The sequence below is a fragment of the Colobus angolensis genome, unplaced genomic scaffold (assembly GCF_000951035.1).
Source record: "Colobus angolensis palliatus isolate OR3802 unplaced genomic scaffold, Cang.pa_1.0 Scaffold58, whole genome shotgun sequence".
Classification (NCBI taxonomy): domain Eukaryota; kingdom Metazoa; phylum Chordata; class Mammalia; order Primates; family Cercopithecidae; genus Colobus; species Colobus angolensis.
In genome coordinates this window covers 9,827,345-9,855,124 of record NW_012119376.1, presented here as the reverse complement: position 1 = coordinate 9,855,124, position 27,780 = coordinate 9,827,345, and the positions used below count along the sequence as shown (strand labels likewise).

At 33.9% G+C, this 27,780-nt stretch overlaps 1 protein-coding gene across 5 annotated transcripts in view; it reads right to left on the bottom strand.

The window, feature by feature from the left end:
• AHI1 (Abelson helper integration site 1) overlaps positions 1–27,780 on the bottom strand; it is a 227,075-nt gene that overhangs the window by 155,660 nt on the left and 43,635 nt on the right. For all 5 annotated transcript variants that reach the window (XM_011962111.1, XM_011962110.1, XM_011962109.1 and 2 more), the window contains 10 exons: positions 26,841–26,936; positions 21,876–22,061; positions 20,610–20,762; positions 18,095–18,227; positions 13,908–14,031; positions 8,816–9,045; positions 6,988–7,094; positions 5,669–5,787; positions 4,419–4,549; positions 2,955–3,095 (listed from right to left, as the gene is read on the bottom strand). In XM_011962111.1, the coding sequence (XP_011817501.1) occupies positions 2,955–3,095; positions 4,419–4,549; positions 5,669–5,787; positions 6,988–7,094; positions 8,816–9,045; positions 13,908–14,031; positions 18,095–18,227; positions 20,610–20,762; positions 21,876–22,061; positions 26,841–26,936 (1,420 nt within the window). The remainder of the gene's footprint in view (positions 1–2,954; positions 3,096–4,418; positions 4,550–5,668; positions 5,788–6,987; positions 7,095–8,815; positions 9,046–13,907; positions 14,032–18,094; positions 18,228–20,609; positions 20,763–21,875; positions 22,062–26,840; positions 26,937–27,780) is intronic.

Below are 27,780 nucleotides of genomic sequence, written 5' to 3'. Positions count from 1 at the left end.
AGCCATGGCTCCTGTAAAGCGAGGATAATAGCCCCCATGCCACGAGATTATTGCAGAAACTTAAAAACAGTACCAGGAACAAAGAAAATGCTATGTAAGTATTAACCAAAATTATTATTAAATTTAGAACAATATCCTAGAGACCGAGGTGAATAAATATTGATTAATAACAAAACATTAACTGAAGTCTAGCTTCATGAATTTAATTCAGTAGAAGCCGTTTCTCTGACTAGTGCTCTGTTATTATGGGAATCCTAAAAGTACATTATTTGTGGTACTCTGTGACTAAATTTTGTATTACTGGATGATTAACCCTTTCAACATCAGGCAAATAAAACTGCCTTCTGAAAGTAAAAATCATATTTCTTACCAAAAAAAGCAAAAAGTCAGTAGAATGAAAGACCCAAAAGACCACAACCTGAACATATGTTTACCAGGGAAAGATGCTTGCTAACTCTTCACAGATTTTGCTAGAACTGAAAGATGGATGATACATTTAGTTACCACTGTGGTCTCATTCACAACTTGTTTAGCTTATAAAAAAAAATAAGCTTGCTCCATTTTCCTTGAAAATTATCTGATAATTTTTTAAAACACCACTTAAAAATCTCTGAAGTCTTTTGTGTTTTTTGAATTTTATACTATTAAAATACTTATGTAAAGCCATATGTAAACTTTATTTTCAAACAAAACATTATGAGCAAAATATTCCTGTATTAAAAAATAAAATATAAGACAAAACTCTAATAGGTCAGTAATAAACATTACACTTTTCTTATGGATCTATACCATTCACAAGAACTCTGCTAAATCTTAGATGTCTTAAGATTACTTAACTTCTTCCTAAGCTTCCTCTTTTTAAAAATAGACAGCAACAAGTTGGGAGAATGTGTTGAAACATTTTTGGAGTTTTAATTTGTAAAGGTGTGTTTGCATATCAAAAATTGTGTTTGTGATATATTGCACAAATAATTTTAATTTAATGTGCCTATTATTTGAATATTTTAATTTCTAAAATGCTCATGGAAATCCTTCCTCTTGCACATTAAGATAGTGTGGAAATAACATTATGTTTTTAATTTTATGCATTTATACTCTAATAAATTGACCTGGAAAGAAACATACTTTAATAAATAAAAGACTAACCAACAGAGTAAAAGAGAGGAGAAAAAAACTCTTCAACTCCTTTCTATACAGAGATGCTTATCAGCATATTAAAACAGAAATTCTTACATGTAGTCAAGTGTATACTGGTTGGATAAGCATGACAACCCATTTTATCTTTTGTTTCAATACTGTGCTTATCAATTTACCTAGTACTTTCACAGTCATGGTCTCACAGTATCTTCACAAATACCTCTCTTAGGTAGGACAGGTACTAGTACTGTAGTACATTTTAACAGATACGAAAATAGAGCTTCAGGAAAGATGCTTGTGCAAGGTCACTAGAGGAAGAGAATAGAGTCTAAACCCTGTTTTTTTGGAGTCCTAAAATGCTTAGCTCTTTCTACTACTATGCCTCTAGAATGGACTTCCATGCTTATTGCCTAAAAACCAAATTGGCAAACCTAACTATCCTGGGCTAATCTGATGATAAAATCCTCTGTCAGTGACAAAAAATAAATTGCTTGAAGAAAAGATAGAGTGGACCTTTAATGTGTATGTGTAGTGAAAATTTCAAAGGCATAAAAAGCAAATTAGAAATTGAATGAAGACTATTGTAAAACCTCTTAAGAGTCTGAGGAAATAACTGTGTTGCCTTTTTCCTGTATAACAGTTCCAAATATAAAGTACTTTGCTATAACTCTTCATTTATGTGAAGATTTAGAGTGGGTACAAAGAGAGAACTGTTTCAGGATACATGTTGAAACTAGACACCAGATTTGGACATTGAATGATTTGAGGAATCCATCTGTTTTTTCGTATAATCAGGCAGTGTTTATTTTTGCTAACGTCTGCTTGTAACAGTAAATGGTACTGTGTTGGTTGACAATTCCACCATTAGTAACAGTGTTCTATAAATCTGAGTATGTGTTGCAGAAATGATTTCTTCTCTATAAAATTCTTTAAAATAAAGATTAAATCTTGATTTTACAATAAATTATGCCAGAAATTATTTTTTTCTAGCATAATTCACCCAGGAAGGCATAATATAATCCATACTGTGATCAAGAACTTCAGATTTATAACTTAATTGCCTAATAACTTAGTATTTATCACAACCATTAATCAATTCAATCTATATTAACTTAATACAGTTAACTTTCCATAAGCAAATCAAAGAAACTAACGAAGACTTTTCATTTTTGTACAAGAATGTATGAAGAAAACAGAAATGCAATTTTGAGAATGACAGCACTAACAGTATAATATAGAAGAGTGGAATCCTAATTTCAGGACAGAAATTAAAGAAATATATGAAAACCAGCATAAATCCAGAGAATTATTAAAATACCATACTGTCCCTGAAAAATAAGGTATCCAAACTTTTTATTTCCTTATTATTTCTCAGAATGATAGAATAGTGTAATTGCAGACCTGAAAGACATTAGATTTCTAATTCCAGGTGATGTTTTCACTGACATGTGATTTTTCCCCTACTTTTTATGTTAAGAAACTCTCAAAACTACAACTTATTAAAACTATATGCTTTAGTTAAGAATATAGGATAAAATATTAACTCAATATTCAACCAAAAACATTAAAGATTTGTATTTCCTAAGTGTTATTTACATCTTAAATTTAGTTAACATATTCCAAATAATTTTTAGGTAAATTCTATTTATTTCAATTGATTTACAAAGAAACTGGTGGCTAGCTTTCTGTGATTCCAAGGGAAGGGCACAATTGTTAGGTGTACTTTGGTCAGCATTTAAATGCCAGACAGATTCCTGGTTTAGTCTAAATGTAAATGTTACTCTAAAAATTCTTTACTTACCAAGTGGTGGACTTACCGTGGAAATCATAAATATACAGAAGAATTGGCTCATTTTGCCCAAATGCACAGAATGCAACCATATTTTCAAATGGATGATAAGAAATGTCTCGAACAGGTGACTTGAATGGCAAGTCAGAATACACGGCTACTTGTTCTCCTAAATAAAAAGAGAGTTTAAAAAATGTTTATCAGAGCATATCTATATCAGATAAATCTTGTTACAAGATTATTCTGCCATTTATTAGAAAATATAGTAATGCTCACATTATTTATGTGAAAACCTCACATATTTAAAAATGGTTGAGTGACAATGTAAGAAATTATCTTTATTTTACATTTCATTGACCCTCCTCTTTCTACTTTCTACCTCTTCAATGAGGTTTTCAAGGCACAAAAGAAAGACAAAGGGCACAGAAGGACGTAGAGAGGTATATGACTCTGAGATTGGAGATTGGACAGAGCTAAGCAAACTCCAAATGACAGAGAACTCTGGGTAGAACTATGGGAGAAATTACAGGACTCTAAAACTAAAGAAACTCTAGTTGGGTGAGTTTTGGTGAAGGATTAACTTTTCCATTTTTTTTTTTTTTCCCCAGATGCTGTTTGAGGTACCCATTTGCTTGAAAGATACTTATGACTCTGGCCTAAAAGATGCGTAAAGCAGAGATCCGTGGAACACAGGAAAATCAGTCAGGAATCAAAAAGCAAAGAACCTAGATTCATTTATTGAAGGTGAGGGAGACAACGCTACTGAATTGATGCTAAAGCATCAAAACACGGTACAGGAAACATTCAAACAAAAGCCTAAGTTAGCTGACTAGTCAAAACGCCTAACAGAAAAAATACAAAACTAAACAAGGAAAAAATCAAATACTGTTCATTAAAGAAATTTTAAAGTTAGTTTTATGAAATTCTCTCAATTTCTTATTAAAAACATTCATGTAGCTTTAGATTTTCTTTTGAAAAGCAAAGGTGAGGCACAAATGAGCTTCCCAATGTAATTGTTTATTGGAAAAAAACTGAATTGCAGTAATTCAGGTAACTTGCTATTTAAGTTTCAGATATCAAAACTTTCACAGGTATGTTTCTGTTACTAATGAAAATACATTATAGATGTTTAACAATTTGTCTCCCTAATCATATTTCAAATTCAGCTTGTAACATTTTGTACTTTGTGTTAGTCTCCATTAAACGATTTTTTAAGATCAGCAATGTCTCATAGGCCATGAAAGAACAAACCTTCAATTATAATGTGAAATTCTAAATCCATAAAGATATTAAAGCAATAGAGAACAAAATTTAATACAAGTTTAGCCTGTAGATAAGTTCCTCTGAAGGCTTTCTAATCTTAAAAAACCATAACTGAAAACCCGAAAGCAGAATTTCCTTGAAAATTATTCCATAAAAATGGTAGAATTTTCACACTTCTTCAAAGCCCTGTACCTCCCCAAACGATTTTTAAAGTTCTATAAATACTCACCTGTTTCTGGGTTCCAAACATACACTATACCATCCTCACTTCCAGCAAACAGAAAAGTCCCACATGGAGTCAAAGTACTATGAATCTTCTCCCGATAATTTGCTGCTCCTACAAATTTCCTTGCTACTAATCTACAAGCAGAAAAGATTTTACAAATGTAACTGTCTTAATCATGTAAATGACTGGTGGTATAAAATATTTTCTCTTAAATACTTAATTTCCATTCAACAAACATTTTTTGAGAATCTGTCATATGGGAGACATTCTATAATATAATGGATGCAGAATAAAGGAGAGCTAGTCCCAAGAGCCCAGGGAGTTTATAATTTAGCAAGAGAGGAGAAACATGTCAATGTAAAATAGAAGGTGGATGTAGAACATACTGCAAAAGACAAACTGAAGAGTTCTTTGCAAACTTGGACAAGAGAAATTAATTCTAGCTACAGAGAAAGAGAGACTATGGATAGCATTTGAGCTGGTAACTAAAATAATGGATAGAATTTTTATACTCATATAGTCTTCTAACTGATGAATTTTTAAAATAATACAAGGAATATTTGATCTCTGAAAAAAATTAGATAAAACATATTATTAAACCATCTGCTAAATATGGTACATAGCCTTCCATATTTTTGCACTCACGAAAAAATAGTAAACACCATTTCAGCACATACTTTATGCCAGGTAGGCACTATTATCATCTCTAACACCAAACAAAAGTGCACTAGAAGTCCATGCTGATTTTCCCAGAACGCTGCTCCCACCTTTTATAGGAAGGATATTTCCCTACGTTCACCATTATTTGGAAATAAAGGAAAAACACAAGGACGTATAAATCACAAGCCCTGTCCTGTTGTTACATCATATTATACTAATGCTGTAACAGTATCATAGTGATAATATCAGTATCAATCAATATCATTGTTGAAGGTAGAAGTTTCTTTTTTTTTAATTGTGAAAATAAAAGCAACTAACTACATTTCAGCCTCAGAACTATTCACATTTTGGGCTGGCTAATTGTTTTAGGGAGACTATCCTATGGGCTGTAGGATGCTTAGCAATATTTTTGATCTCTACTCATTAGATATTAGAAGCAACATAAAAAAAAAAATCTCCAGATACTGCCAGATGTTCCTTGGTGAGTGTGGGGACACTGCATAGTTGAGAACCACTACCGAATTTTATAAATATAATTTAATTCATTACTTATTCTGTGAGCACTTATCCTGTCAATACTGAAATATACTTACATCCGGAGATCCATAATTCTCAAAGTACTGTTTTTGGTATGAATTAACAAACGTTTTCCATTGGGATGAACCTCCAAATAACTTATTGGAATCCCCTTAAACTCAGTTTCTTTAATTTCCTAAAATGATAAAAAAAATAGTACTAATGAAAAGTTTATCTAATCTTAAACTTTTTTGGGGGTACAAAATTAATCTTAAAATACCTTTTCCAATTCTGCTGTATAGGATGCTTTATAATTGTTAGCAAAAGGATTCTGAGTAACTTCAGTTTAGGGTTGAAAATAAAGCTGATGAACTGTATTTTTGTGTTGTTACGCAATGTGTAAATGCAAATTTAATTATTATGTGTTTCTGTAGTATGTTCACTTTCCCAAAATTTAGTCAATCCCAAACAAGAGGCATTTCCAACAAACACATCTTGTAACATTAAATTTTTTGTTCAAAATCATGTAAGAAGCTTCCAATTTTTATAAATTCAAAACCACATGTAGAATTAATTTTCAAGTTTCTATTCTTATTTAGATAAGAATTTCTAACAACAGATGAACTGCTTTTTCAACAGATCTGATAGACTCAACGGATTTAACTAAAATTCATGAAAATTATTTTTCACTTAGGGTGTCTTTTTTCAACTACTGTTATTATTGAGAAAAATTGAAGAAAAAGGTATAATATGTTAGGCAGAAACTGGATCAATGTATATAAAACAAATTCAAGTTTAATGATTCATTTGTATTTTTAAATAAAAAGTAAAAAATGTACACTAACAAAATTGCTTAACATACAAGCTGTCTTAAAAACACTCCTGCCCCCAAATGAAAGAACTTAATTTGTTTCCATTTAGCAAATTTCAAATGAAATAATGATTGTGATTAAATGACAGACTTTCATAATAATTACATAACTCTGAAAGACACCAGTGTTGACAAAGTACTGAGAACACTGTTTTTAGAGATGTTATTGGACCAAGGAAAAAGGATATAACAGAAAATATAAATTATTACTTATCGATGGTAATATAACATACATCTCATTTTAGCATAAATGTCACCCAATGGATTACTGAATGCCACAGTGCAAATGGGGTATAAAAAAAGTGAAATTAACACCTGGCCGAAATTTTAAAAATCTTCACTAAGTCATTATATCATCAATCAGCCACCAGGAGGGTGTGCTAATTAATTATTGATAACTAAGAAAAAGTGTTACTTTTTTGAAATGAGAGAACAGAATGTCCTGACATCCCATCTTAAAGTCATGTGATTGGAGTTTTCCAACTTCTTTAATTAAATCCCATAATATAAAATATGATTTTATACCTTATTTATAGTCCAGTGACGCACTGAATGTTCCAAATCATTAACCTTGACATAGGTATTCCAAACAACAATCACCCCTGTACAGTCTCCTGAATACATATGATGACCTGTTTAAAAAACAAGATTACTCACTTATGAATGTCCCAGAGTTAGAAACAAATAATAGGAGACTGGGGGAAACCATACCCCAGTAAAACAGTCAAAGAATTGAAGGGCTATTAAAAGGTATTTCAGTTTAAAAAAGCCAAAAATCAAAATTCAACTCACAAACAAATCCCAATTATCTTTAAATGAATTCTTTACTCTTTTAAATTATTTTTGATGACTTATTTCCCTTTGTCACTTACCTGAATTTAACTACAAAAAGAAATGAGCCTCTCAGTACATATGTATATGGCTCATATTCCAAAGCCAAATAATTTGAACCATCCGACATGTAACACTATTTCTCACTTTATTAACCTATAAATCTATTTTGGAGTCCTAGAAAAATACCTATATTCTAATACATAGTGTTAGTATAATACCTGAGACCCAGTAGAAACTCATTAAATGATCAGGAAATGAATAAAATAATAAATAACAGGTATTCCAATTTAACATCAATTCTTTGGAGTCAAATCATCTTAAAGTTGACAGACCTCAGAAAGTTCAACTTCATACCCACTCAGGAATATCTCAAACACCACCACTAACAGATGGCTGTTCAGCAACTGTGAATTCAGTATTTTACAAAACAACTATTCAATTGGTGAACTGCTTCCTGTATTAAAATATTCTTTGTAATTCTGAACGAAGAAAATCTACCTTCTACAGCTTTGGCCCACCTCTACCCACTGGAGTAAAATGGACCAATTTTCTTTCTTTCTTTTTTTTTTCCCTGCACATTTGGATATCTTATGGCCAAATAGTTGAAGAAAGTCTTTATGTCTCTTTTACAATCTGAACTACTGCTATTATGACAGAGTTAGTTTTCAGATACCTTTCTTTCCTGAGTATGTTCCAAATTTATTAACATCCCTACAGCTGAACTGAGTAAATCAGCAGTATTATCCTTTTGATCTGGATCCCATGCCAATTAATTATAGTGACAGCCTACATGCCTAGTCTCTGACATTATGTAAAAAGTGACTATTTAATAGATATAATAAATTTCTTTATTCTTTCGGATAATAAAATGATTTATGTTTTACATCTTTAAGACATACTACATTATTCTTTTTTTTGAGATGGAATCTCACTCTGTCACCCAGTCCGGAGTGCAGTGGCACGATCTCAGCTCACTGCAACCTCTACCTCCCAGGTTCAAGTGATTCTCTTGCCTCAGCCTCCCAAGTAGCTGGGACTACAGGAGCCCAGCACCACACCCAGCTAATTTATTGTATTTTTAGTAGAGATGGTGTTTCACCGTGTTAGCCAGGATGGTCTTGATCTCCAGACCTCATGATCAACCCATCCTGGCCTCCCAAAGTGTTGGGATTACAGGCATGAGTCACCATGCCTAGCCACTATATTATTCTTACTTTAAATAATTGCAAATTTCCCTTCTATATGTTTGCAAATTTTAAGGTTCTTGAAAAAAAATAAGAATGATAATCACCAGTTCAAAGAAATATATTTATGCAATTTTAAATGTTTAAGAATTTAATAACTTAAAAGTTACAAACAGAACTCCTTCAATGTCAAATCTATCATATGACCTGCAAAACAAGCATAAACCTAAATACGCACAATCATCAGTACATAACCCTCTCAAGCCTTGATAACTATTATTCTGGTAAAAAAAATTCTTCACATAGCTGGTCTTCATTCATAGTCTCTGACATACCTTCAGTATCAAAACAAAGTGAGTTGATAAAACTTTTGTGAACGTCAAACTGTCGGACCAACATGGCAGAATCCTCTCTCATCTCAACTTTCCATATCCGTATCATGGAATCATAGCATCCTGTAACTACCAGCTCTCTTACAGCTGGATGGAATTTAGCCGTGTAAACAAAAGAAGGATGAGGTAAAACTTTGAAAGTATTTGTATTGTTTATTTCATTTTTCCATATCCTGGAAAAGGATAAGAAGTTACATATTGCTTCTGAAAAGCAGAAGTTTATTTTAACAGTTTTTCTAAGAACCAACATAGCCAATGAACCTTAAGTAAGCAAGTGACAACTACCAATGGTAAACTAAGTTTTAAAACAATGAAAAATATAATGATGATCTCATATTTGATGACTGGAATTTTCACATTGTGACAAAGTTATTTGTTATAGTTATCATCCAGCATATTATATCCACTAATTGTAATCTATACTATAAAATTAATAACTGTTTTTTAAACCTACCTATTTTGCCATTGATTAAACACACATTGAACTGTTGGTAAAATATTGCATTTAGTACAATATGCATAAAAAATATATAAGGAGAAACTTTAATGATTTCCCATTTACATTGTGTATACCACTTTTACAAAATGTTTATTAATGGGGGTTTAGAGAATAGCATAGTCTATTAACTTTTATATTTGTAATTTCAAAGCCTAGATAGTAAAAATGAAAATCTCAAAGATTTGAGATACTAAAATTATTATATTTTCAATTCTCAAGTAAAATAAGATTAAAATAACTATGACATTTTGATAGAAAAGACTATCCTACATTAAGCACGTTCTTTTTGTTTAACACTCATTATCCTGTCCTCTAAATAATGGCTAATTAAAAAAAATTAAGATTATTAATCACTGCGACAGTCTTGACAAATGAGTAAATCCCTAAGGGTTAATCTGTTAGATACTCTGCATTTCTAGCAATTGTATAGAACTAGGTGAAATCTACCAATATACAGGTGCTATATAAGTGTGAAGCATTGGTTTTTAAAATGTATTTGGTTATCAAAATTAGAAGAACATATTAATTTTAAATATGGGATTTGTATTCATCCTTTTAATTAGTGCTTGAAAACTAAAGCAAAGTCTGTTACAAGATTACTGATAAGAGAAAAAAAAACAGTTTCTATTTAAGAATAATATTCTATGAGTTTCCTCAGTAGCTGCTTACAATATAGGATATGATCTTCAATTACTAAGAATCCAAACTAATAATAGAGGAAGTGAAAGAACATGTTTTCGAGTAAAAATAAAACACATGAATCAATTGCACAAACATTTTTTACCACAGTATATTTTCAATAAGCATATTTATGGGAAATATGATGCCTATTAGAAGAATAAAACCACTAATTTTGGGAAAATATTAAAAAGATAAAAGATAAAAAACTCAGTTGTTTGGCAATAAATCTTAGTAGCATTATTCAAAATACTATATAACAGGCAGAAATGAAGCAAATACATCTTCAAAACAGCTCAATATAATTAGACATAATATTTAAAAAAAAAAAAAAGTAAAGCTTTTTGTGTAAAAACTGAACTGGAATCAATGATGGCTTCTGTTACCCAGGCCATGGGAGAATCTGACATTCAAAGGAATATATAAATGGGCTTGGGGAAAAAAAATCAGACTAGATCATAGAGAACAAAGAAACACAAACTTGTAAAGACTGAATGAACACACATAAAAATTACTAGATTTGGGAAAGAAAAAACACACCATAGTTAAGCCGTATGTTTGGAAAGAGGGAATAGTGGGGACATGTAGGCCTGTTTGGGAGCCATTATACATGGAAAAGTCTTTCTGACTGTATTAGGCGTTGTTGATTTGAGAAAAACAGATTATTCTGGGGATAACTAAATACGGGTATTTAGGATAAACCCATATGGCAGAGAGCTAACCAAGTGGGAAATACTTAGGAGACACTGACAATAACATGTGTCAGGGATCCTCAGGAATAAAGGTGAAGACATGGACAGAAATCCATACTTCTGCCACTTGTGAGCATTTGCAATTCTAATTTTTTTCTTTGGACAACAGCTCATTTATTACAAGTATTCCTTACCTCTTTCAAAAATCTCCTTGTTGTTTTGATGCTAGCTACAATGCGTCTCTTTTCACTCAGTTAATGCTTTCACAATACTATTTTAATGATGTAAACAGTCCTAAATTAATATCAGTTTTAAAGATAAATAAGGAAAAAATGTGTGCTTTAGTATAGTATACTACATATTGTGTGCAGAAACCCAAGATAGCTTCAAGGAATAATAGAAGTTGAGCTGGATTTTAACTAATAACTACAAACCTATGAGAGCTCACAAAAGGCATTTAATTTTTGGTGAACGAATGAGTTAGTCAGCAAGGGTAGGAGAAGGTCATTTAGGTATAGGAAAAGTAGGTAAGTTTCAAAGGGCAGGAAGATGCCAAAGAAGATAAGATGCTAGGGTGTTTCAAAAGATTACGTGGGTGAAGCAAAGGGTACAGGGAAGGGCATGAGAAAAGAATGTTGGGTCAATGAGGAACATGCCTGTTAGGCCATGCTAAGGAACTGGAAAATTTTTCAAGGGACAATGGGTAAAGTCTTTTAAAAAATTAAGGCATTATGAAAGATAGTTACGGAAAGATAATTTTAGCACAGCAGAGACAGAGGACTTAGAGAATGAACACTGAGGTCAATAGCAAAATAGGGCTTGAATTAAAGCAAACGCGATAGAGAGGATGTGACAAAATTGTGAGCCTTTTAGGAGGGAGAATTGGCAGACTTTAGTGCTAGTTAGATGTGAAAGAAGTGATGGCAAAGAAAGAAGGGATGAACACTACTCTGAGTTTTCAGCTTGGGAGATGGTGGATAAGGATGCCATTAAAATACATGTAAGAGAATTAAAGGAGGAAAACAAAATTTAAAGAGGTCAGTAAGTTAGGTTTTGGATTTGAGGTGGCAATGGGCCATTTAAATGGAAATGTGTAATAGGAAGTCAAATTCATAAAAAAAGGTGTGCGCTAGAAGTCATTAGCATATCAGTGAGAGTCAAAGCTGGGGAAGGTAAGAGAAACTAGGATAAGCATATAAAACCAGGAGATGATCAAGTAAAGGATCCTGGGGATAAAACAGACAGACAATCGGCAGAGGAAAATGAAACAGAGAAAGAGAATGGATAGAACTGGTCAGAGTAATAAAAAGAGAAGAGAAGAGATTGTCAACGAAAACCATGAATTCAAAATATTTCAAGACTGGTCAATAATCAATTACTACAGTGAAGGCAAGCATAGCAGGAGTTAAACTGGCCAAATGGATTTAAAAATAGCAAGAAACTGCCAACCTCTTGAAGAAAGAAGTTTATGTAGCATGGTGGGAAAGAAAGCCAGAATAACTGGGCTGAAGTAAAGACAGTATGTGTAGAATGCTTCTGATGGTGTAGAAAGAGAAAAATAATGGGCTAGTCTAGAAGGCAGGAAGAACTAAAAATGATGTTTTTAAGATAAGGTCATTTGAGCATATTTCTTTTTTTTTGAGACAGAGTCTCAATCTGTTGTCCAGGCTGGAGTGCAATGGCGCAATCTCGGCTCACTGCAACCTCCACTGGCCAGGCTGATCTTGAACTCCTGACCTCCAGTGATCTGCCCACCTTGGCTTCCCAAAGTGCTGGGATTACAGGCATGAGCCACTGCACCCGGCCCATTTGAGCCTATTTCTAAGATGAGAGGACACAATCAATAGAGGGAAAGATATTCATCAGACTAGTAGATGTAATACAAATTTTCAGGGACTGAGATTAAAAGTACAGGTCAAACAGCCTTTAAAAAGTCAGTCTCATGCCTCTTTGTTAAGAGATGGACAGAGATTAAAAATGGATATATCTATGGATATTAGGAGGGAAATCAGAGGGAAATATATGAAGTTCATATCTGACTAAATTTCATCTAAACTGAAGATAGTCATCTAATGAAACGGGAAGACTGTGATTTACTGTAGAGAATGTTCATGGTAAGTTTGGATCTGCTGCCAGAAGAATGAGAAAAGGAAGCTGAGTAAAGTAAAAGGATTCCTCAGCAGAGATGACAGCTTAGGTGATGTTAAGACATATAAATCCAAAGTCACCCCTCAGCAAAGTTAAATATTTTTCTCTAGTATGGCCTGGCATTAGACAGAATGGCTGTGCTAAAAGAACAGATCAGATAGGTTCTTGAGGATATTGTCAAAAGGGAGTAATAGTATGTTCCCAGCATGACCAAGAAGGAAGTCAATTGTTACTCATTCTCGTCTTTTTCATTTAAATAAAAACTAACCAATAATGATAATATCTTGATTAGACATTTTATACAGAAAAGGAGGTTGGCAAGATCAGTAGACGAAGTGGTCCAAACACCGAAAGTAAAACGAACTGTTAAGAGAGAAGGCAGAAGTAAATGACAATGAATTCAGCATGGATCTCAACTGCTTACATGTTAGTTACAGGGTAGAGCAAGCAACTAAAAAAGTATAAATGAAACTTTAAAAGTTCGCTTTTAAAATGTTTTTGTGATACTTATTAAATTGAAAAGGGATAAATTATTTTTAAGATTGACATTCTGAAAAATGCAAATGTTTAACCAATCTATAAAACTCTTAAAATGTAAGGTACATATTTATTTCCTCTACTGTGATGTACTGAGCACCACTGGATTCTAGCCTCTGCATATCCAGCCAACAGTGAAGACAGTATCCCTGCCACCAAGAGCTTATGCTCTAGAAAAAATCTCAGGTGTTTAATAACCCCTAACCTCATCTTGAAGCATTAATCAGTTTACATAATGATCATTTAAAGATGGTGTGGACTAGAAATATTATATACTACATAAATAAAAGACATTTAAGAAAAATGTCTTTAAAAAGTGTTACTATAATTTATGGAATCAGTCTGCATGATGCATATTTATGACAGTCCCTTCATAGGTAAAATATGACTGGAGCATAAGAGTAGTTACATCACCTTGTATTCTCTTTGCTTTTCTTGATGGCAAATAGTACGCACATAAGTACTTCTCAAGGATACTAACCTGGCAGTGCCATCAGATGATGAAGTAAGGATGTAGCGATCATCTTTTGACCAGGAAAGATCATAAATGATATTGAGGTGGCCACACAATTCTCTCATGAAACGTCCAGAAGGAATTTCATATACTAATGAAAATATTTAGAAATTAGTAGGTTTCCAGACAGAAATCCTTAATCCAATAATATACAAATACATAATTTAATATTATTTAGACATAAGCAGTCTATAACAAAATTATAACCAAAGACATGTGCAGCATAAAGAAAATTTAAAAATTTACTTAAGAATAGTTTTTCATTTGCTTTACACAAAAATTCACATGCAAAATTATGAGTTATAATTTTGCTACAATTATCAATTATTTTCATCTCTTTAAAGAAATCCCCTAAGAATCTTTAACAACAAATTTATCAGTTGAATAGTAACATTGACATTTCAAATCACTTAAAATATTCTATAATTTGGGCTTTCACTATTATTTTACCTGAAAATCAACTAAATGCCAACCAAAAATTTAATTATTTGAAGTAATGAGAAATTTAAATTGTGCTATTGTCAAAAGTAAATTTTAATACTAAAATGAACAGGGATAGTAATCAGGGATAGTATGGGAATTAACAATGACTCAATCAGACACAAAAAGCACTGTGGCACTTTACTATATGTTTAAACATAAAATGAAATCTAAGATAATAATACAGAAAAACAAAGTTTCCAAGTCTCTGCTTCCATCTAGTGGTAAAAATCAATTGCCTTTTAAAATACTTAGCAGTTCAGAAATAACAGCAGTCCCCGCTTATGTGCAGTTTCACTTTCTGTGATTTCAGTTACCAGCAGTCGACCATGGTCTGAAAATATTAAATGGAAAATTCCAGAAACAAATAATTCCTAAGTTTTAAAATGCACATCATTCTGAGTAGTGCTATGAAATCTTGTGCCATCTAGCTCCATCTGTCCAGGATGTGAATTATCCTGTGTCCAATGTATCCATGTTACACTGGATGCTAACTGTCTATCAGAAACTTAGGAGCTGTCTCAGTTATCAGACTGGTTGTCACCCAGTGTTTTTGTTCAAGTAACCCTTATTTTACTTAATGGCCCCAAAGTGCAAGAGTAATAATGTTGGCACTTGGCATATGCCAAAGGGGAACCATAAAGTACTTCCTTTGAGTGAAAAGGTGAAAGTTCTTGATTTAAAAAGGAAAGAAAAAAATCGTATGTTGAAGTTGCTAGGATCTATAGTAAAAATCTATCTGTGAAATTGTGAAGAACGAAAAAGAGGTTTGTGCTAGTTTTGCTGTCACACCTCAAATGACAAAAGTAATGGCCTTCAGTGCATGGTAAGTACTTTGTTAAGATGGAAAAGATAAAAATCTGTGGGTGGAAAGCATGAGCAGACGTGCTTCTACTGATGGCAATTGGGTTCAGCACTACTTGAGGTTTCAGGCTTCCACTGAGGGTCTTGGAACATATTCCCTACGGAAAAAGAGGGACTACTGTACTTGCGGAATAGCAAAATAAGAGTCTTAAAAAAATCTCCTCCCCATAGAAGCAGCAAAAACACTGGCAAAAACTGTCAAAAATCAACATTTTCAGAATTCTGAAAATTAAGTAAAGCTTACAAAAATTTGAAGAGTATTTAAGAAAAATGGCTGAATTTGGTAAGAACATTGAGCTTTATTATGGTGTTTTAACTTGCCATGTTCTCATTCCTGTCTCAAACTTTAAAGGAGCCATAAAAACCAATAAAAATCAGGAGATTAACAGCCACTGGATGGGGCAGAACAAGTCTGATGCTCCCTAAAAGCCCCATCCCCAAAGACTTCTTACTATTTGACAGTCTGGCCCTCCAGGAAAGATCCACTCTCAAGGCCTGCCTTTATTTGACCTGGCTCACAGCATGCTCTGGGAGCACAGCCCTAACCTTAAGGTGCATGTCACAACCACCCATGGCATCATTTAACATCACAGCTGCCTGAGGCATTGATACTAAGTGAAGCTAAGAAGACGCTCACCAAAGAACTTAAAATAAAAACAAAAAAACAAAACAAAACAAAAAACTGGGAATGAGATGTCCATAGGGGACAGTGATAAGCTCCAAAATATTCCTGGGTATCTAGGAGGATTCCCATGCATGTATGTGAAGGCAATATGCACAACCAAGAAAGAACTAAGAGTCTTTACCTCTTACTCGGGCTGACCTGAAGTGGCTCAGCACAAACAGAAAGTAAAGCTAAGGCAGAGCTGTAGATTGCCTATTGAAGCACTGAAGGTATACCCCAACACACACAGAGTCCCTCAGCAAAGACCAGTAGACCTATCCACTCAGGTATTTAAAAATCGCTGTCTGACCACTAACTTAACCGAGCACAGACATCAATGGCAACACATGACAGAGAGTAAAGACTACAGAATTAGTCCAAAATCACAAAGCTAACTCCAAAAATAAATCCTGAGTAGGTGTGAGGGGAGAAACGGGGGGATCTGATTTCCAGAGCTGCCACACTGTATTATTAAAACATCCAGTTTTCAACACAAAATTATGAGAAATGGAAAAAACAGGAAAGAGTGGCCCATACACAGGGGAAAAAAAGTAGTCTACATAGAAACTGAGGAAGCCCAGACCCTGGGCTTTCTCAACAAAGACTTTTAATCTACTGTTATAAATATATTCAAAGATCTAAAGAAAACGAGGTCTAAAGAATTAAAGTGGGAAAAGGATTTCTCACCAAAAAACAGAGTATCAATAAAGAGACAGATACGATTAAAAAAAAAAAAAGACTACCTAGAAATTTTACAGTTGAAAAGTACAATAACTGAAATAAATAATTCACTAGAGGGGCTCAACAGCAGATCCAAACTGAAAGAATTACTAAATATGACAATAGGTCAACTGAGATTATCCTGTCTGAAAAAAGCAGAAAAAGAATGAAGAAAAACAGAAAAGTTTCAGAGACTTGTGGGACACCACCAAGAGTTCCAACACAGGCATAATGGGACTCCCAGAAGAAGAAAGAGAAAAGGGCCAAACAGAACATTTCAAGAAAGAACGACTGAACACTTCTCAAATTTGTGAAAAACATTGATCTGCACATACAACAAGTTAAAGGAATTTCAAGTAGACACATCATAATCAAATAGTCAAAAACCAAAGACAAAGATTCCTCTTCTTCCTCTATTTTTGATATTTAAGCAATATCTCAATCTACATAGCATTTTAAGGTTTATTTAAGCATAAATAAGATATTTATCACAGAAGCTCTCAAAACATAAAATCAGAATAAAATAATTCTTTCACTATGCAAAAGAAATAAATTACTATTAATAACTTAGCATTTCCTAAGAACCTTTTTTCCCTCTACATATGGGCTTTTGATGAATTTTAAAAATAGCATAGTGGTAATCAAATGACACAAGTGATTTTTTATTTTTAAAATTTATTACTATTTCATGGGGAGCAATATCTACTTAATAAATGCCCACCAAGTCAATTATGAGTCCCTGATGAAAAAAAAAGGAATCAACCAAGTAACAGCTAACTGTGTTAAGCTGAGAAAAGTTCAGTAAGATCTAGTGTTTAGTGCCCACAAGGAGCTGGCTACTTCTGCAGAGGAGAGCTGGTCTTACTATTGAGGCAGAAGTAAAGGAGAGAGTATATAATGCTTCCAAGTCTATATGTTAATGCTCACTTTAAAAAGTCTCTAAAGCTACAGAAATAATTGCTTGGCCTCTCTGCTGACTTCCCTAACATAATGAGAAGTTTTCATCTAGGTACTCTTGAGTCAATTATTTGTATTGCACTACACAGCAAATTTGGGGGCTTTTGTAACTCACGTCATCACTGCTATCAACTAACCACACTGGACTCATGTTCCCCATGAGATGTATTAATCCTTGTTTCCAAATTTCTATATTTAAAATACAAAATGTTTACAAAAATCCCCCTGCATGTTTTAAAAATAAATTTACCATTTTTCATTTGATCATTCTCATTCTACTTCTGAACAGTTATTGTATAGAAAAGTGTAAAATTATTATAAAAGAACTTTCTTTACTTGAAGAAATCTGTTCTCTTTAATTGAGTAGTACAGGGGATTACTCAAGTTAAGATTTCCACAAATTTAAAAAACTAAAGAACGTCCTCCATGCAGACTATAATCAGATTAAACAGGTAGGATTATTACTCACAAATAATTGGATATCCATCCCGGCTGGCACAAGCTGCTGCTAATATTCTTCCATTGTGGGAGAAATCAAGACAAAAACATCCTCGTTCTCCTGCATTTAGTGAGAAGAGATGTTTGTTTGGGATACGGCAAGCCTAAGAAAAATACATTTAAAAAATATAAATTAGAAAACATTAAAATGCAAAGGCTAGTTTTTAATTTCAATTACTGTAGTTTTTTTAAGTCCTTTTATGACTCAGAGAAAGGGAAAAACAAGTATACAGAACACTGAAAAATCATAGTAAATTACTTTGCAAAAAGAGAATGAGTGCCTATGAAATTTTTCAAGTGGATTTGTTCTTCATGTTTAACTAGTACTTAATTCACCTAAATATGAATAGAAAAATTTCAATATCTGATACTCTAAAGCCATCGCTGCCACATTGCTTCTATATAGCTACTAAAAGAATGTATGTCACAGCCTTATTCTTACTAGTGACAGCACTAATAAGCCACTTTTGTTAAAGTCACAAGCTTTTTTCAAGACCACAAGTACCTATGGGGCCTAGCTTAAGCCAGAATGTATGAATGCTCATTCACTCTTTGCATATCTTAAAATAATCACCCTTTGTGGCTGCCTTCCAAAATGTATTTTCAAAGTAATCAATTGGCCCTTATTGGTCTCTCATTCATTAGTACAATTTCTTCAAAATTTTAATATTTTCACTCTCTTCTACCAGATGAAGCCCAAATTTTCTGGGTATTAATATATACTGTAGAAAATATCAGTTACGTTTATTTATCCTAATTCTATCTCTTCCAACCTTCAGTGAGCCTTAGTTCTTCTGTTTCTTATAATTCAAAAAGTTGAATTAAACGTACACTGGGCTCTTACTATACGCCATGAAAGTTGTACTTTATTACAAATGTCTTTCAATATATTCATCACAGCCATCCTATGAGTAGCTATTACTTGCTAAGAGTAACCATTATTAGCTCTACATGGCTAGGAAGGATTATTCAAAGGGTCAAGCCTAGCTTAATGGACCTACTCAAAGACTGTTACTTCAAGGGCATGCTTTCTAAACAGGTACCAGGTTTTTCACAAATAGTACCAAGATCTAGCAGTACCTCGGAAGACAGCATTACAACCAGCTACTAGGAATGCGAAAAATTCAAAAGAATTTGTTAAGTGTCAATCGTGTACCAGACTCCATGCTACCCATTTTCTCTCTGCATCCTCCATCCACATAATTAAGAAAAGGGAGAGGAGAGTAACAAGGAACAAAAACTAAAAGAAATGTCATGAGGCTTTATAACCACTTGCTGCTGCTCCTAGAGTAGGAAGTGTAGTTAAGGAAAACTACGTGCCCAGTTACCTAGGCTGAAAATGAAAACACTGAAGCCACAAATATGTTCTTCGTATTCTCAGGGTTTGACACTGTGCCCTATCCAGAACAGACACTCCAATAAAGGTCCTCAAAAGCCTTGACTCTTTCCCCTCCTTTACTACCTTGTCAGTCACTAAATCATGCTCATTCTTACTTTCTGTCTCTCGTATTCATTAGACCCTCATCAACTCACACATCAATGACTGCCATTAAGAGAATGGGTCTTGCTATATTGCCCAGGCTAAAAATCTGTTATCTGACTGCTGTTATAGGCTGAATTGTGTCCTCTCTCCTGCCACTCACACCCCTACCCCTTGTCACCCAAATGAGTATGTTAAAGCTCTAACCCCTAGCATCTCAGAATGTAACAGTATTTGGAGATGTGGTCTTTAAAGAGGTGATTACGTTAAAATGAAATAATTATGGAAGGGTCCTAATCCAACAGGGGGAAAGACAACAGGGGCGTGCATGCACAAAGATCATGTGAGGAGGCAGCAAGAGGGCAGCCAACTGTAAGACAAGGAGAAGCCTCAGAAGAAATCAACCCAGTCAGCACCTTGATCTTTGCTATGGAACAAAGGCTAAAGGCTATGTCCTCTCAAAAACCATATGTTAAAGCTGTAATCCCCTATGTGATAGTATTTAGATGTGGGGGCCTCTGGGAGGTAATTTGGTCCTGAGAGTGAGATGCTTATGAATCAGATTTGTGCCCTTAAAGAAAAGACGCAAGAAAGGTGATCTCTCTCTCCACCATGTGAGAATACAGCAAGGAGGAGGCTGACTCCAAGTCAAAAAAGGGACCCTCACCAGGAACTAGGCTGGCTAGCATCTTGATCTTGAACTTCCCAGCCTTCAGAACTGTGAGAAATAAATGTCTGCTGTTTAAGCCACCCAGTGTTTGGTATTTTGTTACAGCAGCCCAAGCTAATACAATTTACAATTGCCCAAGTGCCCGAACGAAGACTGTAAGATAGTGCTTATATACACATGCTAGGCACTCTTATTATTCGTCAAATTAATTAATGGAAAGGCAAAATCATAAATAGCAAGGATTTTCAGTAGTAAGCTAGATATCCTAGGAGTTATCGGAGTTTTTAAGGTAATAAGTAAACATCTAAAGAAATCCACTATTACCAAACACTTCACCTGCCCAGGGAGTCGTTTCCACTTTATTACTTCCTTTGACTCTTCTAATCCAGGTTCTGTGTCTATTGGGCTTGACTCATGGTGATGTTCACAGTGCACTGGTTTACCTTTTTCCTCCTGAAGAGCCATCATAGAGCGGTAAGATGGCTTTATCTACACATGCATTAAAATATGAAAATTTATATATCATGTTCACCTTTTTTTTTTCTAGCATATAGTTTTAAAAATACTGAAACAAATAATATGAAAATATTTTCAAAATGTAATCCAGAAAAAATTCTACTTTTATTTGTACATTATTCTAAATAAAATAAAAAAGCTGCTTAAAACTACAGTCCTATAACCAAAAAGTCTTAAAAGGTTTTGAGGAAAAAATATGACTACAAATTAACATGAAATGATTTTAATAACTCTACCTTTTGTTTCTGCTTCTTTACCAATACTTATGAGTTATGCCATGGCGCTGATATAATACTGTATCTTTAAAATCACAAAACTAGTATCGTAAAAATCTCAAGTTTTAAAAATCATTTCTCAATAATAGATTTAACTCCATCCAAACCAATGCAAATCAGTCCTGTGGTGACAGTACATATCAGCTACAGAATGTGCAAATGAGCTGAAAAATTAATGTCTTATAAGAAATAAGACAAAAGCAAAACTTTTTTATTTTAGGGTCAATTCTTTGCTAAGATTATTTATAATATTAATCTATGGAAAACAGCAGCAGTAGAAACATTACATACTGATTATTTGAATAATATTGTGAAAAATGTACCCAGGAATCAGGAGTCTGCAAACTGCAGTCCACACACCAAATTTGGCCTGCTACCTGCTTTTGTAAATAAACTTTTATTGAAACACATCACACCCATTTGTTTAGTTATGGCCTACATATGTCTATGTAGCTACTTTCACACTATAAAGGCAAAATTGACTGAAACTACAGGGCAAAAGCCTAAAATACTATCTCACCCATTACAGAAAATATTTTTCAACTTCTGCTTTACGTCCACCTTTTATCTTTAATTTCTGAAAATCAAATTATAACAAAACATTTTTCGTAATACTAAAAGCTGTATTTCACATTTAAAATTCATTTAAGCATCTTTTAAATATCAGCTATTACAGTCTTAATATATAACCCCAGATATCTATTAAAATTATTATTAGCAGTCTTATCTTTTTGGAAATGAAAAACATGTTATGTCACCATTTAATTTCAACACTAGAAGATATACACTTATATGTACTATATTAACTTACACAGTCTGGAACCTTCAGTCCTCTTACAGTTACATAGAGTGTGGATGGGTAACGATTTCTTGGACATTTTGACCACCATTCAAACACCTCAACAACATTTAATTGGGATCGGGGCTTAGTAGGTGGGTAATACAGCTGCAAACGAAGTTTTGAGTTGATGTTTGCATTTCCATTGGCTCCCAGAAGCTTAAAACAAGAATTCATATAAAATGTGACCGTCACTGAAAATAAATATATCCAACAAAGCAACAGCATAAAGTCAGAAACATTTTTAAAAGATTAATACGGCATGCTGCAATTTCTTAGTTTTACAAAGCAAAGAACACTACATACTTAGCTAAGCACAGTTCCAGATCATTTTTGACAAAAGGTAACCCAAATGGCTTTTAAAATATTTTCCTGATAGCTCTCTTTTCACGTATACAACAATTTCAGACTGTTGGTATAGCATTTACACTACTGTGCCAGATTTCACACTGAACAAAGGACGTGATTGATATACAGTCGTCTGAAATAATGATAAGGTTAAACTGTATATTTACACAAGACACAAATTTTCCATTTGTTTAATATCAGTATTTTTAATGGTTAAAATTTTATGATGTTTTAAATTTTTAAAAAGTTAAAACCATTTCAAGATAATTAAACTCATTTAAGCCATTCGTTACTTTTTTCAGTATTTTAGTGTACTTTCTTTCAAAGGTCTATCTTTAAAATCCTATTAAACAAAACTTATGTTTAAACTAACTAAATGGAGATCTTTGTCTTTTTTTTTTTTTCTTGGCAGAATCTCATTCTGTTATCCAGGCTGGAGTGCAGCGGCAAAATCTCGGCTCACTGCAACCTCCACCTCCTGGGTTCAAGTGATTCTTGTGCCTCAGCCTCCTGAGTAGCTGGGATTACAGGTGCACGCTACCACACCTGGCTGATTTTTGTGTTTTTAGCAGTCAGAGGTTTTGCCATGTTGGCCAGGCTGGTCACGAACTCCTGGCCTCAGGTGATCTGCCCACCTCGGCCTCCCAAAGTTTTGGGATTACAGGCATGAGCCACCATGCCTGGCCTTAAATGGAGATTTTTATAAGAAAAATAAAAATCTTACCAAGTCAGAATACGTTCTCTTTCATTAGACCATGACTCAACATAGGAAATGAAATGTCTAACCTTTATGTCCTCTCCAAATTAGGAGCAGAAAGATAGTTTGAACCCTTTGCAACAGTTCACACAAAACATGGAAGTATCTTAAATCAGAAGAATAGGCACTGAGTGCAGGGAACGTATTTAACAACTGTTGCCTCTAGACTCATGTAACTTGGAAAGTAAAAAAAACATAGAATCAAGAAAGACTCTAAGATAGCACTGTCCAAGAGAGCTTTCTATAATGATGGGAATACTCTAACCAATTCGGAATCCACATGTGGCTACCCTGCACTTGAAGTATAGCTAGTACAAATGTGAAACTAAATTTTTAATTATATTTAATTTGAATTCAAACTGCTACATGACTTGTAGCTACCAAAGCAGTGTAACTCCAAGTTCATAAACCTAGGAGAGTGGACAGATGGTGGTACCACCAACTGAAGTAGCAGAGAGAGCAGCAAGGATACTCAGTTTGGGAGAATCTGAGATATCTATAAGTCATCCAAGTTGAAATGTCCAGTAGGGGACTGAATTTACAAATCTGAAGCACAGGTGAGAAAAGTGGTTCCAAAAAAACTGGGTTAAAGATGAAACCATGAGCAGGACTGATATTAAGGAGGTAGGCAGAAGACCATGAAGGAAACTGAAAGAATGGTATAAGTAAAATCAGGAGAGGATGGTGTCAAGAAAATCAAGGTAACAGAGTTTCAAGAGTGTGATATGTAAAATGCATAGATGTGACAAAATAACTTAAAAACGTTCAATAAATTTGGAAAATAGAAATCATTAGTGATTTGGTTGGAGAAGCTTTAGTGGCAGAGGCAAAATTTAGAATGTTGTTCAGGAATGATGAGTTCAGGAATGATGCATCAACAAGAGAGATGGCAAAATACAACCCATCTTTTCCCCTACCCCTTTAGGAAAGAATGTAAAGACAATGGAGGTTATAAGCTGAGCAGGTGACATTGTGATTAGTGTCAAATGACACACAGGGGTAAAGAACAGTTCCAAATTGAGTAATAGATATGTTCAGTCATTAAATCATAAGCACTCGAGACTCCCTTCATTAACTCTCCTACAGCTCCCCAAAGCTCATCTTGGTGATTTTAAAGATATTCCCCAGCTTCTAAACCATACTTTCCATAGATTGTTTTAATTTAATCAGGCAATTTAGTTTACATTAATATGCTGCTTAGCATGAGTAAACAACTAAGATTCAGCCAAGATCCTGCTATTATGGTTATAAATTATATAATGTAGAGCTCAAATAAATAAGGCTTTGTCACTTTTTAGTTTAAAAGAATAGCCACATATATGTACTAAAAGAACTGAGAGTACCTGAGAATCTGAGGCATAGCTGAGAATTAGGATAAAGTCTCATTTGAACTACTGTAATAACTTAACAATTATCCAAGACATCCCTGGAACCAATAGGACAGGCAATAAAAGATTTAAATTTTAATTGTCTTCATGCCATTTTCTTTTTTTTTTTTTTGAGATGGAATCTCACTCTGTCACCCAGGCTGGAGTGCAGCGGTACAATCACGGGTCACTACAACTTCCATTCCCTGTGTTCAAGCAATCCTCCCCCCTCAGCCTCCCGAGTAGCTGGGATTACAGGCGCACACCACCACACCTGGCTAATTTTTGTATTTTTAGTAGAGACAGGGTTTTACCATATTGGCCAGGCTGGTCTCAAACTCCTGACCTCAAGTGATTGGCTCACCTCAGCCTCCCAGCATGCTGGGATTACAGGTGTAAGCTACTGCATCCGTCATGCCACTCTCTTGAAGATGAATTTTATCCTTGCCACTCTTTCCATCATCATTGATTAATTCCCTCAATATATATTCACCAAGCACTTTCTATGTGCCATTAATATGCTGGGAGCTGGTGATATTATAGCATGGAGTTTCAAGAGAGTGATATATTAAATGCAAAAAGATGTAGTAAAATAAGGACTAAAAATGCTCAACATATTTACCCAAAAGAAGTCATTGGTGACTCTAAAAAGCTTACAGTCTAATGAAAAAGACAGAAGTATTAGAAGACGTGAAGCACATAGAATACCTTACCCTTTCTGCGGGGTGGGGATGGGATAAGAATTCTTGACTGCCATTTTTGCCAATGGCATAAGATGAATAAATAAATAAAAATCCATACAGTATTTAGAGGTAAAAATGTTGTGAAATATGTTACTGTTTCCCAAGTGCAACTTACAGTAAATACTGCAGGTGTGCATGAATCTTAGCATAAAAGAAATGCAGTTTCTAATAAAACCACAAGATGGCAATGTTTACTATGTGAAAGTGAACTTTTTTGCTTTTTTTTTTAAATGGCTTTTTTCTTTGCTCTAAATCAGTATCAAAGCTGGTACGGAAAAAGGCATAACAGATTTATATCAGGGTGGTCACAGATAGTACACTGGACCAGGTGATTCCTAAGGCCACTCTCAATTACTTACTCACCACAGCCAACCTGGCGGCTATTCAGTCCTTTGACTGTAATACTTCTAAAATCTCTCTCTAAACCCCAATATAGATTAAATGTTTCAACCGGATTTTCACAGCATCTGCTCTGTAGCCCATAATAATGTAGGTGACAGGTCTGCACAGAAATTAAATTGGAGGACAGGTATATAAAATGTCTCATTTATCTACGAATGTACTGTATTTAGCAGACTATCTCACATTTTATAGCTCACATGTGTTGAATGAATGGACGCACAAATGAAAATGTTTTTATAAGATGGTACAAAATAGACTAATTACTCAAGACTTTCATAATTTAAATTGATGTCTGAAGGAATAACAGATAATACAAAATTAAAATATCCTTTTTAAAAAACATCAATCTATGTCTTTGATCTTTGCTGAAACATCCTTGTCAAAGACCTCCTAGTCAGAGACACCCAGTCAAAGACAAATGTACACAGACATTTTTTACCTAGACTACTGTAAGAATTTCCTGATTATCAAGTATCCACATTTGCTCCCTCTAGAATCTGTTCTCTGCATAACAGAGTATATATCTTTCTAAAACATAAATCAGATTATTTTATTGTTTTGTTTAAAATCCTATAGTGGCTTCCCATTGCTCTTTAAATTCTATAATGGCTTCCTCTAGCTATAATGACTGAGAAGACCTCATCATAATTAACATCCCATTGACCTTAATAACCTCTTCATGCACCCTTAGTCTCTGTCCACCAATCCTCGTGGCCTTTTTATGATTTTCTGAATTAACCCTGCTCCTTCAAATATCAGGGTTTTTGCATATATTGTACCCTCTACTGCGGACCATCTCTTCCCCACTGGTGGCAGTGTGTCTCTTCCTCAGGAATTCTTTCCCTGACTCCACACACAGTCCATCATCCATCCCATACCTCTTTACGATACTTATAAAAATTTATAATTAAATGACAAATTGTGAAGTCAACTGTTTTATGTTTATGTTGCTGGAATATGAAGTCCAGGAGTTCAAAGATTTGTCATCTTTGTCCACTGACAAGAACAGTAGCTGGCACATAGAAAAGTCTTAATAAATATTTGTTGAATTGAATAAATGGCATGGTTGTTTGTGTCTTTTTTAATGCTACATCCTCAGAACCAAATAGTGTAACTGGCACATACTGTAACTGGCACACAAAAACTTATAAATATTTAAGAATCTGAATGAGCATAACCTGAGCTTGAATTAATAACTCTTCATTCTTACAACCTTACCTTAGATTCTAATTCCTTATATGAAACCAAACTGACATGGGAGAAAGTAGCCAACTACATTCGAAGACTATTTTAAAAGTGTTTAAAATGGTGAAAAACATACCTTAAGAAATGCCCAGGCAATTTTCCGAAAGCCACATTCTTGGTTTTGAACCTCAGAATTATTCTTAATTTCATCCATGCTTAAGAAATCAAGAATCTGCAAATAAATTCACAGAAGACTAGGCTACCTAAAATTTAGTATTTTCTAACGGTATATTATTACAAATTTTAAAAATCATTTGTATAGTACTTAAAAACACTGACCTTTACAGGGAGTAAAAACATTTTTATCTCATTTCATTCACCTTAAAGTTAACTCATTCAATTAGGGAGGGTCCATTTTCTGACTACTTTATCTTTCATTCACAAATACTAAGATTTATTTCAAATCCAGGGCAAAGTGTTAATCACCTCAAATATAACCTAGGTACAAATACACTAGGCATAGAATTCTTAAGCTTTCATTGTTTTTTGTATCAGAGCAGACTTCAAAGGATTGTTTAAAAAACTCACGACTCTATTTCTGGGTCTTTGTCTTGGATCACCTTCCTGAAGTTGAGGATTTTCTCTTTGGATATATGTTATAATTAGGCTTCTAAAGAGGATTTCTTCCATTCCTCTATCCTGTCTGGACATTAAAGCTCATGGATTCGCAAGCAACCTGCCACAGAGATTGTATTCTAGGTACTTATAAGAGGCTATCACTTCAAACTTACTGGTGCTTATTAAAAGCTCAGCTGCGAAAATGAGACCTTTATAGGAAAAATACTGCTTGAGAATGATACAGACTCCATTCGTCTGTGTTTTTTGGATACCTAAATCTTTTTTTACAGATATAATACATGCTCAGCGAAAACATAATCTAAAAAATATATATATGCAAAGTAAAAACAACTTGCAATCCAGACCCATAGATGGCCACTATGTTAATGGTGGCTAAATCTTTTTCTGTGCATTCCTAAACATATGTATGGAACTACAAATCTAATAATGCTATTTCA